This window comes from Rhamphochromis sp. 'chilingali' (genome assembly GCF_963969265.1).
Source record: "Rhamphochromis sp. 'chilingali' genome assembly, chromosome: 1".
Taxonomy (NCBI): domain Eukaryota; kingdom Metazoa; phylum Chordata; class Actinopteri; order Cichliformes; family Cichlidae; genus Rhamphochromis; species Rhamphochromis sp. 'chilingali'.
In genome coordinates this window covers 1095373-1108069 of record NC_137929.1, presented here as the reverse complement: position 1 = coordinate 1108069, position 12697 = coordinate 1095373, and the positions used below count along the sequence as shown (strand labels likewise).

The following is a 12697-nucleotide window of genomic DNA, read 5'->3' as shown; positions in this document are numbered from 1 at the left end:
AAAGTCAGAAATATAGACTGGGACTTAAAGTAAGGACTAAAACTTTAAATAAAGCCTAAAATGAACTGGTTACCAGTGTGAAGAGATTAAACTGGCGTAATGTCCAGTCTGTTTCATGTGCTGGTTAAAAGCCTCGCAGCATCATTCTGTACTGACTGAAGACGTTCAAAGACTGTGATGGAGCCATAGGTGATCAACTCCCTCATTCCTCCTCTGGTCTTATTGCTCAGCTGAAGAGGAGTTCACTTCTATATGTTACAATCAGCATCACCAGTACAGCTCCAAGGATCTGCAGCTGCTGGCAGATTCAATCATGCATGCTTGATTGTTTTTCAGTCTCTCAGGTCAGATGAAGTCATATTCTTTATGAATCAGCATAAGAAGTCAATAAAAATTCAAAGCAAATCAAGATGAGCGTTTATTCTTGTTTTAACAAATATATAAGCGAGAGGGACCTTTTTGGTCTAAAGTTATAATCATCTGCCACATTTCTAATCTCTTTACTACGTGGACTTTTAAAATATTTTCTGTTCCCCCAGACTGAGTCTCTGAAACTGGTCAGAGAGTTCATTTAACTTGTCATTTGATAAGTTTGTTATCAAATTACAGTTTTTCAAATTGTGTTTTTATTTTGTTTTTTAGGCTGAGTGTCCCTGATCTCTCAGATAGAGGCTGTGAAGCTCTGTCCTCAGTTCTCAGCTCCCAGTCTTCTACACTGAGAGAGCTGGACTTAAGTAACAACAACCTGCAGGATCCAGCAGTGAGGTATCTTTCTGCAGGACTGAGAAGTCCACACTGTAAACTGAATACTCTGAGGTGAGATCAAGTTATGTTGTGCTTTTCATCAATTGACAGAATTAACCAATAAGAATCCACTAAATGGGAAAAAAGTCAGTTAAACTTCTGTAATAGTTTTATGATACCGTATTTTCACAACCATAAGGCGCACTTAAAAGTCTTAGATTTTCTTCAAAAAGTACGGCGCGCCCTATAGCGCAGTGCGCCCTTTGTGTTGTAAGGAGGACGTAGTAGAGAACACCATGAGAACGCTAAAGGGTGAAGTGTGTGCGTTGACTTTATTGCACATACCTGTATAAAAGAACAGGTATGTGCGTTATGCAGGACATCGTTGTTTTAACAACCCTGAAAATGGCAAAGAGACACGCTTACGAAGCACAGTTTAAACTGAAGGCCATCAGCTACGCGGAGGAACATGGAAATCGAGCAGCGGCGAGAGAATTTAAGATTAACGAATCGATGGTTTGCAAGTGGAGGAAGCTGGAAAACAAGCTCCGACAGGTCAAGAAGACGCAGCTGAGTTTCCGCGGACATAAGGCGATCATCGAGCAAAGAACGAGCGGGAGAAGCGTTTCGACGGTCACCATTCGGCTAAAAGCAGTTTCACTTTCACTTTTTATGAAACGGTGCCATTTTTCCATCCGGACCAGGACTACGGTAGCGCAGCAACTTCCAGCGGATTATAAGGAAAAGCTGGCCGTCTTCCGCTCCTACTGCAGCAAACACATCGGCGACAAAAACATCCAGCCCAGCCACATCACAAATATGGACGAGGTCCCGCTCACTTTCGACATCCCGGTGAGTCACACTGTGGAGAAGAAGGGGACCAGCACGGTAGCGATACGCACAACGGGGCACGAAATGTCTTCTTTTACTGTTGTGCTTGGCTGCCATGCTAATGGACAGAAACTGCCGCCTATGGTGATTTTTAAGCGAAAGACTTTGCCTAAAGAGAAGTTTCCAGCAGGAATCATCATTAAGGCAAATGAAAAGGGCTGGATGGATGAGGAAATGATGAAAGAGTGGCTGAGGGAGGTGTATGTAAGGAGACCAGGTGGTTTTTTTCCACGCATCACCATCGCTCTTAATCTGTGACTCTATGCGTGCCCATCTCACAGCCGATGTGAAAAAACTTGTGAAGCAAATGAACTGTGAGCTTGCTGTCATTCCGGGAGGCCTGACAAAGGAACTCCAACCGCTGGACATCGGTGTGAACCGCCCGTTCAAAGTAAGGCTGCGAGCGGCCTGGGAGCGATGGATGACCGGTGGAGACCACAGTTTCACCAAGAGTGGAAGGCAGCGCCGGGCGAGTTACGCCACAATTTTCCAATGGATTGTAGATGCTTGGGCTAACATGTCTGCTGGCACTGTTGTTCGAGCTTTCGCAAAAGCCGGCATCATTTCCGAGGAGCCGCACGGCACGGAAAGTGACTCTGACAGTGAAGAAAGTGAACCTGGCATGTTTGATGGAGATTTAGCGCAGCTGTTCAATTCAGACACAGAGGATGAGGACTTCGATGGGTTTGATTGATGATAAAAATGTGAGTACCAAACTTTGTTTTGCTCCTGCTTTATTTTTAAATACGCACACTTGTATGCTTGTGTGTTGTTGATGATGACGATTACTGGTAATAAAAATGTGAGTAAGGTACCGAACTCAGGTTTGCTCCCGCTTTATTTTTAAATACGCAAACGGTACTTGTATGCGCCCTATGATCCAGTGCGCCTTATGTGTGTGTTAAATACAGTAATGGCACACATAACTAAGACTGCACCTTTTAGCACAGTGCGTCTTATGGTCGTGAAAATACGGTAATTTAATGAGCAGAAAGTTATTGATCAATATGTCAGCTACTTTGGTGCTAATGCACTGCCCGGCACATGGAGCCAAATTGCCATTTGCAATAGAATACCAGAATTGATTGACCATTGTCAGTTAACAAATGTCAGCGTCATCCATTTGTTGACTCTCAGTAAAAAAACAGGATTAATTGCTAAATCTAATAACTCTTTAGTGCACCCTCATTGCAACTTAACAACAGTGTTTGTTTAATGTTTATCTGTCATTTTTCAGACTGAGTCACTGTAAGCTCTCAGAGAGAGGCTATGAAGCTCTGTCCTCAGCTCTCAGCTCCCAGTCCTCTAGTCTGAGACAGCTGGACCTGAGTAACTCTGACCTGCAGGATTCAGGAGTGAAGCTTCTGTCTGCTGGAGTGAAGAGTCCACACTGTAAAATGGAAACTCTCAGGTCAGGATTTAAAATTTTCCATTGATGATCATGTTAAACCTGATTTCTATTACTGCATAAACAGTAAATTGATTTTTAAAAAAGTCTGTTAAGAGATATATTCTAAAACCCTTCTTCAGTAGAGAATCAGAGAAGAGAAACACACAGATTTTCTTGCTAGCAAGGGCAGCCTCCAGAACTCACACTCCAAGAGTGAGGCTCAGAGACTAGGCCCTGAGCACTGCCCTGGTCTTTATTTATATGCTTCAGTGAGCGTTTGTTCCATACATTGAAATATGGAGGTGTGTGTGTGTGTGTGTGTGTGTGTGTGTGTGTGTGTCAGAGTGTGACCCCATAGTGTGTGTCAGAGTGTGACCCCATAAATGACTTCCCTCAACCTGCTCGTCTGGAAGTCCAACAGTTCCTATAAACAAAAAGCACTTAGACTAAAACAGATATAGCTACGTTAATCCTACCGTAAAACAATAAGACAAGGTACTCCCATGCTCCCAGGATGTGGGGGTGAACGCCAGAACACCCTGGAATGTTACAGACCTCCTAGGATGAGACATTCTTTCAATATGCCACCACCTATATACTTCTAAACACAAATGATTACATGCAGTATTCTACCATATTCAAACTTATATCATTAAAAGATTATACTGACTACTAAGTACAATTTTCCATTGACAAAGTTTGAATGTAGAAATTGGTGTCGGTGGGTTTTTTGTGATATTTGTTCACTTTCTGTCTTTCATTTGCAATGAAATGTCCCATCTGTTCCTCTGAGTCCAAAATCTTTATTTTAGCAGTGCTTTATCCACCAAACCTTCCAGTTCGATTCCTGTATTCTGAAGGTTTTTACAGAGCTGTTTGTTCAGGTATCAGAATTTGATTTTCAGAAACATTTAGTAATAAAAATATGATCAATCGATTATTTTGTCTTCAGGTTCTCTGCTTCCTCCCACAGTCCAAAAACATGCATGCTGGGTTAACTGGAGATGTGTGATTGTGAGCATAAATGTTTGTCTGTCTAGCTCTGTTTCTACCTGGCTACATCACCGTGGTTACTGATGCTGAACCAATAACCTGGTCTGGATCAGGTTATGTTCAGAGTTTTTGTTTAAAATCAGCTGAAGTGCCTCATTTTCACTGATTCTTTCATTTACAGAAAGCTTTAAATGAGATATAGATTCAGTCATATGTTACTAATATTACTTTTAACCTGAGTAGCGAAAGTCCGCGGTGATCTGAAAATCATGTGCCGGGAGTTGTGCCGTTCTCTGCGGCTTCAGTGACCCTCGAGCTCTCGACTAGCTATCGAGTTGGTGGGTAACAGACGTCTCCGAAAACGTCAAAGCACTTTTGCAAATATGCGATATCTTGATAAACCAAGCAGATATTGGAAGTTTACACACCCACATTCTCGAGCCTGCGTGCTGGTACCACCTTAGCCACAGCTCAGGTGTGGAGGAGAAGCTGAAAAAGAAGGTTTTCTAGTTTGTAAGGAGGAAAAAACTGAGAGGACTAAGTTAAACAGAGGCTGGAGAGTAACACAGAGCAGCAATGAATGCTGCTCACACAGTTTAGTCAGTTTAGCATCAAATGTTCGAGTGAGTTAGCTCCCAGCTAACTAGCAGAGCAGCTAACTAGCAAACCAGCTAACTGCACCCACAAGCTGCGACTGCGTCTTTCTAACAAGAGCGTCAGACACGCAGACTGGTTTTCTTTGTGGATGATGATGTATTCTCACACTGATCCTTCATGATGATGCTGTCATCCACCCACTGCTGCTAGTGTTGCCAATTCCTCAGTAAGGAAAATTGCTATTGGCTGTCCTAAAAGTCGCTGGAAGTCGCTAAATGATGTCATCGCCTAATTTGGATAAATGGTCATGCTAATGTAATTGTAACATACGTTGTAGGAGAGAAAAATAATATCGTGGAAGAGACATAGCGTGAGTAAAAAACGTCCTGGAATGCATTTAAATAAATAAATCATAGTTCTGTCTGTAACTATTACAACACTCTCACCACATTTATTAACAATTCTCTCAACAAATGTGTTTTTCCTCATTCTTTGTTATCCAGCTGAGACTTTAGGTATAAATGTGTCATAAACAGGATAAAGCAGTGCAGGTTCAATGTAATCAAACCTCAGACTGAGTTCAAAATCATCACCTGTCCCTGATACCACATCAGCACCAGAACCATGATGTGTTTACTCACATTTAAAAAGGTGGAGGGCAGTGTGAATGGACTGTTGTCATTGGTCTGAATGTGCTTCTATAAACATGTGCTCTTCATTATTGATGTTTTCCTAATGAACAGAAAATGAGACTTAACAAAATCCTTCTGACTGTTGATGGAGCAGGTTGGGTCCTGGGTTTGAGTCCCCCACTGTACCACAGGGGCTTTTAGCTTTGTTTCACAGTGTATAGAACAACAAATAAAACCAAATCACAAAAAAACACATCAAACTTTGAGGGTTTAACCAAGGATGAGGAAGCAGACTCGGCCCCAAACATCTGGATATATGGATGGTTACCAGAGCAACCACAGCAGTGTGCTCTCAGTATATTTAGTTGTATAAAGGTGTTTGTGGTGTGTTGCAGCTGAAGCAGCCTCATGTATGTTGACACAGGGAGAAAATAGTGTGAGGACACTGTTCACAGCAGTCACAGCTCGCTGCCTTCAACAGTCTCTTCCTTCCTTGTTTGGATGTCACTGATATCATCTTCTGCTCTCACACTGACCACCTGTTGAAGCTAACATGCTAACATGGAAGCAGCAAGTATGCCACCTGTGGCAGCTGAGGTCACGTGACCTGAGTGTTTGAACCACACGTTGGAGCAGCATTTCCAAACATCTGCACTTCAGAAGCTCCAAAGTGTGGAAACGTCACTGTGGAGCGTCTCATCGCTATCTAAGAGATTTTCTTGCCTCTGCAAAGCGAAGCTCGCAAACAGCACCATAGTTTGTCAATCCCAACCAATCAGAGCGCTCCTTATGTCACGTCACATGACTCGTGTGTTTTCCTCTTTGATTAGCACCCAAAGAACCAAAGAAAGGCTAAAAGGACGTTCAGCCAATCAAATCCCTCCCGGCAACAGGAAGTCTAGAGAGGAAATGGAGCAGAGAAGGAGAATCACCAGTTTAAATGTCTGAGTTTTAAACTGGTGACCCTCTAAAGAGGCTTTTATTGACCCTTTCTTTTTTCTTTACAGCTTTTTTCACCATTTAAACTGTTTAATATCAGATTTAGAAATAACTTTTGGACAGTTTTTCTACATTTGCACTAAAATATGACATAAATAATGATTTTCTGACTTTACGTTGGACTAATCTAACGACTCAGTCTGGCTATGTTGGACTGGGTGTGGCAGCAGCTCCCAGTTTGAGTTCAGGAGACAGACACCCTCTCTACTTTGAAGATCAGCTTCAAACTTTCCTTTTTGATAAAGCTTATAGTTCGAGCTGGATCAGGTGACCCTGAACCATTCCTTAGTTATGCTGCTATAGGCTCAGGCTGTTGGTGGACTTCCCATGATGCTCTGCTTTCTTCTCCCTTCTTTTCACTCCTGATGCTTTTATATGTCACTACTGCATGTCCTTAACTTTTGTCTCTCTGTTTTGTTCTTGTCTCTCTGAGCTCATCTCTTCTCTTTCCCCTCACCCTGCAACCAGTCATGGTAGATGCTCCTCCTGGAGCCTGTTTTCACTGGGAGGATCTTTGTGTCAAAGGGAGTTCTTCTTCCCACCATCACCAAGTGCTGCTCACAGTGGATTGTGTTGTGAAATCAATCAATGTAATAATAACAATAATAATGGATTGGATTTATATAGCGCTTTTCAAGGCACCCAAAGCGCTTTACAATGCCACTATTCATTCACTCTCACATTCATACACTGGTGGAGGCAGCTACAGTTGTAGCCACAGCTGCCCTGGGGCAGACTGACAGAAGCCATCGGCCCCTCTGGCCAACACCAGTAGGCGGGTAGGGTAAAGCGTCTTGCCCAAGGACACAACGACCAGGACAGAGAGCCCAGGGATCGAACCGGCGACCTTCCGGTTACAGATGCACTTCCCAACCCCCTGAGCCACGGTCGCCCACATGTAGGGCAGTGAGACAAACCACGGAGGCCCCAGAGAAGTGCAATCAAACGATGAGTTTATTAACACACAGGAGAAAACATCAGCCTATAACTTCTGACAAAAATACATGTTGTGGACACTTACAAAGCAGTGGGGTACACGCCCCCCCATGGCATCAATAAAAATAGTCAGAGTAAAATAGGTTCCAGACATTGGTCACAGTTAATGGTACATCTTGTACATCTTTAACGGCTATAAACAGACACAGAACTTTTCTTTTCTGTAACACCTTCCTTACAAGGTAATAAACTTCAAGCCCTCAGGGTCTCTGGGGCTAATTATTGACTCTGGTCATCTGTTGCCAAGTAGAGTAAAATATAGTGAGACACCAAATGAGTTAAGGCCTCAGGCCTGACACATTCCTAGATTATATGTGTTGTAAGCATGCATGGAATCATCCTGTTCTAGTTTCCCTCAGCATGTATCACCTGGACAGTCACGCCAGTGAAGCTTAAGACCCTTAATGAACCGAACATCAACTCAAAATAAGCACAAATATGCAATGTGTATGAAATACTTCTGACCGTACCTGTAATAAAAGTTAACATAATGGAAGGATCCTCAAATGAACATCTTCAATAGACAACTTTAATGCAATATCAATACTGTGAGAAATATTATTAGATGGAATAATGCTGTAAAGAACATTATTAATGCAGTTATAATGATGCAGATTATATGGCAGCAATAAAAGAATTTCTGTATCTCCACAATTGTCTGATGGTTGGTGTAGTGGCGGCACTGTGTCTCTATTTCACTCTTCTGTACCGCCTTTAGGAGTCAGTCCGGCAACATGTATTTGAAACGTGAGCAAGTCCAGGTACTTTTCTTGCAAAAAAGATGTTTATTGAAACTTTTAATTTACATGGCAAGACTCGGTCAAAAAACTGTGTTGCTTCCAGCTTATCCGACTCCCCAACTACGTAATTACAGTGTGCCAGAAGCCCAAAATACTAAAAAGCGCATTAGAATGTCGCACTTCTATATTCTATACCTTTAACAAACAGTATTTTGAAATCAACTAGAAATTATATTCTTAACATCAAACATGTATATTTCTCCTCTAATTATTTTACCAGTACCAATAAAATTAACCTTTAATTGGCTCTTACAGTTGGGGCTTTCTCTCTAATATTGGAGGCTGTTACCTTACACTGTTAAACAGCTTCAGATGACTGTTGTTGTCTGTTGGGAATTGTCACTTTTAAATAAAGTTACTATCACTCCCTCCAGTTAATACACGACACCACGGTTCTTCATTCACAGATGGATTTATTCTTCCGTCACACTTCTCCTCAGAAACACCATAAAATCCACCGTCAAACTGTTATTACATAAAAGTACAGAATGACCAAACATAAATATTACAAATAAACATTTAAACCCAAGTTAACAAATACTCGATAAACAAACAGTTAACATACCTTGCTGCTGCACGTAACCGTGAAGGAATGAGTCTGCTTCAGGAACAAAAACTTAACAAAAATAATTCTCAATTTCTTCTTCTTCGCAGCTTTCTTTTACTTTAAACTGCTTATTTATTCCTTCTTCTGACTTAGTTAACTTATTAACTTTGCTTCCTTGCACATGCTTTTGATTTCCCTTTACGTCACTTAAAGGGGCCTGTGCGCAACACAGAATGAACATTAGTTCCTACCCCAAAAGGAACAACAATAAATAAAGGAAATAAACATACATGAACACAATAAATTAAACAAACTAACATAATTTACATTTATGGCAGTTAAAAGTTACATTGAATGGATGTAAATGGATAGATGTTATTGTGACAAAGAGAAAACGGTTGTTGACAGATAGATTGTTGTTTTGTGTGTCTGCAGTCTGTCAGGCTGTCTGATCACAGAGGAAGGCTGTACTTCTCTGGCCTCAGCTCTGAGCTCCAACCCCTCCCATCTGAGAGAGCTGGACCTGAGCTATAATCATCCAGCAGACTCAGGAATGAAGCTGCTGACGGCTGGACAGAAGGATCCAGGCTGGAGACTGGACACTCTCAGGTATGGAGAGAATGTCTGATAGAGGAGGAAGAGCTGGAAACATTTCCTGTGTCCTTCACTCACTTCCTGTTTGTTTCCTGCAGATGACACATGAACAATGACACATGCAGGAATATTTTCAGGGACAGACACACTAGTCTAGCTGGATAGTACATGGATATTTATGTAGGGGTCTCCAAGGAGTCTGTTTGCAGGAACATTAATGATAACTGATAAGTCATGTTGAGAGTTTCATTAAAAGTAGACCTACAGTTAGGTCCATAAATATTTGGACAGAGACAACATTTTGTAACTTAAGACTTTATTAGGTCACAGGTGTACCTGAGATAGTGGCCACTGTGTACCTAATAAAGTGTCAGCCATGTGTATGTTTCCCATGCTGTATGTCCACAGTCTCAGTGATAGTGACAGAAGGATGAAACAAGGCTGTGAATCGTTTCAGTCTGTGTGTGTGACAAAGAGGCAGACAGGAGCAGCTAACATTCGGAAATGGAAGCTTAAATAATGACAAACTCTACATTCACAGCTGAATTCACAATAAATTTGTTCTCAAGTGCACATTTGGCAGCTAATGCTAATACTGTTTTCCCTTGCTTTCTACAACTTGAGCAGCTATTGCTAAGTAGGCCACTTTGCTCTGCTAAGGATTTGTGTGACCATGATGGAAACTCTGATAAGCTAATGCTGCTAAGCTAATGCTGTTTATGGGCCCTGTTAGAATCAATATTTCATTCTTGGATAATGCTAACTCACATTAAATTAGCATTAGCTATTTACAACAGCGTACTTAGAATTAGCCGCTCACATTGGTCATGTCCAAATTCATGGGCTGCATCCTCCTGAGGACCCGGCTTTCGCGGTCTACGTGGGCCAGGTCCTCAGAAGGTCGGGTAGGCCGGAAGTAAACGGCTGGGGAAATTGGACGGTCTAGCCTTCTGATTAGCGTCACCGCTGTCTCGGTGGAGTTTAATAAACTCGGCCGTCTGCTCCTTGCTATCTAAAATATAACAGAACACTGGCGTAAATTCTCGACCGTCTCATATTATTGTTTAATTAGTTTTCTGTTTGACGTTTAGTCAGCTGTGTAAAAACCAAGGAGGAACTCACCCGGGGGATTAATAAAATTTTATTTTATCTAATCTAATCTAATAACTTTAATCTCAGCCAAACTGATTTACTCACGAACAAACAAAACACTGAAAAAAGCCCAACAATAACATTTTTAGGTTGTCTAAGTGACTTATATATTACGTTTAACCCGAGTAGCAAAAGTCCGCGGTGATCTGAAAATGATGTGCCGGGAGTTGTGCCTGTCTCGGGGGTTTCAGTGACCCTCGATCTCTCGGCTAGCTATCGAGCTGGTGGGTAACAGACGTCTCCGAAAACGTCGAAGCACTTATGCAAATATGCAATATCTTGATAAACCGAGCAGATATTTCTAACAAAATAAACTTTTAGCATATTTTAAGGGGAGAAAGTAGCTGTGTAAATTACATATATCTGCTTGGAGCGTAGAGAACGTAATTTCTGCTTCTTTTTCTTGCAACCGTAGCACGGCGATCGGCAGATAAAAAGCCGGTAGCAGTCTCCTTTGTTTTTACGCTCGATGTTCATGTCTTTCATGACGACACGAACACCGTGGCGTTTGCAGATGGTAGAAAGTGCAGGGATAGCGAGCGCAAAACAGGCGACTGCTCACGGCGCCGGGCTGTTGTTACAGGAGAAAGAAGCGGAAATGACACCGTGACATATAACAAATAACATCAGCTGTTTCTGATGTTAGTTGTTTTGACTGCTTTTACATTATATTGAAATATATGTAATGTTCATGTTTGCTGCAATGCAAACGGAGTGATGCAAATAAAAACATCGAGCCACAAATTACGGTGCGACCCTATAATTAGTCCGGGTTACCGGGGACTGTTGTTGCCGATGAACAGGTGTCGCTATGTGACTGCAGACTAAATTGGGCTGCATTGAGTTCATGACTTTTCTTTTATCCCGCCGCCTACGCATCACTGTGAGAGTTAATATGAGATCTCTCTCTGTGGAAAAATAACTTTAAATCCCACTGACGTGTGTATAAATCTATATACGTATAATGTCCCGCTGGGCAGCAACTTAAAAAAACAACTTTTTTTGAAGTGTTGTGAACGCAGCGCGCTGGGGCGAATGTCGGCGTTTGCCCAATAGAAAGGAGGAAGCCAGCCAGGCACAGGAAAGAAAGAAACACTCCAGGGCAACGCTGCTGGAACTTTGACTCATTGAGAAATGTTTCCCTGCTTGCATCAAGCCCGGCTGGTGTCCCCTGAGATCCATATCCCACCCTGATTGGTGGGTTAATTCAGCTCCGCCCACAACACTGTAAAGTGTCATACATTATCAAACTAACATTACATTTTCATATTAAGGTGGGGCCAAAAACTATCGTCCTGCGGGTCACAATTGGCCCACGGACCACGAGTTTGAGACCCCTGGTGTAGGAGGACACCTGCTCTGTGTCTGGTTAAGTATAAGAGCCCTTTGTTAGGGGGACCGCTGGACTCTTAGCACCAGCTTTGGGGTCACAGGGTCACATCTGGAACACACACACACACACACACACACACACACACACACACACACAGACACACACAGACACACACAGACACAGACACACACGCAGACACACACAGACACAGACACACACACACACACACACACTATGCACAGACTGGTACTCTTTGTTCATACCTGTGTAAGACGTCATAATGAACTTGTGCATATTCATGTAAGCTCAATAAAGAGCAGTGTTACGAGGGAGCAGACGAGAGCGACTGAGGTCAAGTGAAGGAACGGCGCTGTCACAGTTCTCTCCCTCATCAATTGTCTGGTTCCAGCGGTGGGTCTGTGCTAGACGACCCATCACCAGCTTTTTCCACTGGTTACCAGTACGTGGTAGAATCCACTTCCAGATCTGGTTGTCTTTAAATCTGTGAATGGATTGGCTCCATCTTATCTCTCTTTAACAAAAGAATCCAAGTGGAGCCCTCAGGTCTGCAGATAAGCAGCTTCTGACCAGAACTAGACGTAAAAACAGAGGTGAGCTTTATCGATGGCTGCAGCCAAACTCTGGAACAGTCGCCCTTCACATCAGGTCGTCACCAACACTGGACATTTTTAAAAGCCGGTTGGAAACACATTTGTACTCTGTAGCTTTCAATCCTGACCAGTCTTTATAGTCATTACTGTGTATGTTTCCTATTTTCTCTCTACTCTGTGCAGCACTTTGGCTCAAGCTGTTTTTAAATGTGCTGATAAATAAATGTAGATTTCTTTGAATAAAACAGTGGAGCCGAGCTTTGAGCTCAGTGTGTAACAGTGTGTGTGTGAGAGCCATGTAATGTCCATGTGTGCATGCTGACTGTGCTGCTCTGACCCCCCTCCTCCTTTCAGGGTGGAGCCTGCTGGAGTCCGATGGTTGAGACCAGGTCTGAGGAAGTGTAAGTGTGTTTTTAAT

The 12697-nt window shown here is 42.5% G+C and overlaps 1 protein-coding gene across 2 annotated transcripts in view; it reads left to right on the top strand.

Moving 5' to 3' along the window:
• LOC308397145 (NACHT, LRR and PYD domains-containing protein 3-like) overlaps positions 1–12697 on the top strand; it is a 93816-nt gene that overhangs the window by 76356 nt on the left and 4763 nt on the right. Inside the window, exons 7-10 of one of the 2 annotated variants that reach the window (XM_080882905.1) lie at positions 643–816; positions 2873–3046; positions 9025–9198; positions 12634–12680. In XM_080882905.1, the coding sequence (XP_080739031.1) occupies positions 643–816; positions 2873–3046; positions 9025–9198; positions 12634–12680 (569 nt within the window). The remainder of the gene's footprint in view (positions 1–642; positions 817–2872; positions 3047–9024; positions 9199–12633; positions 12681–12697) is intronic. The other variant, XM_080882908.1, reaches the window with a different exon arrangement.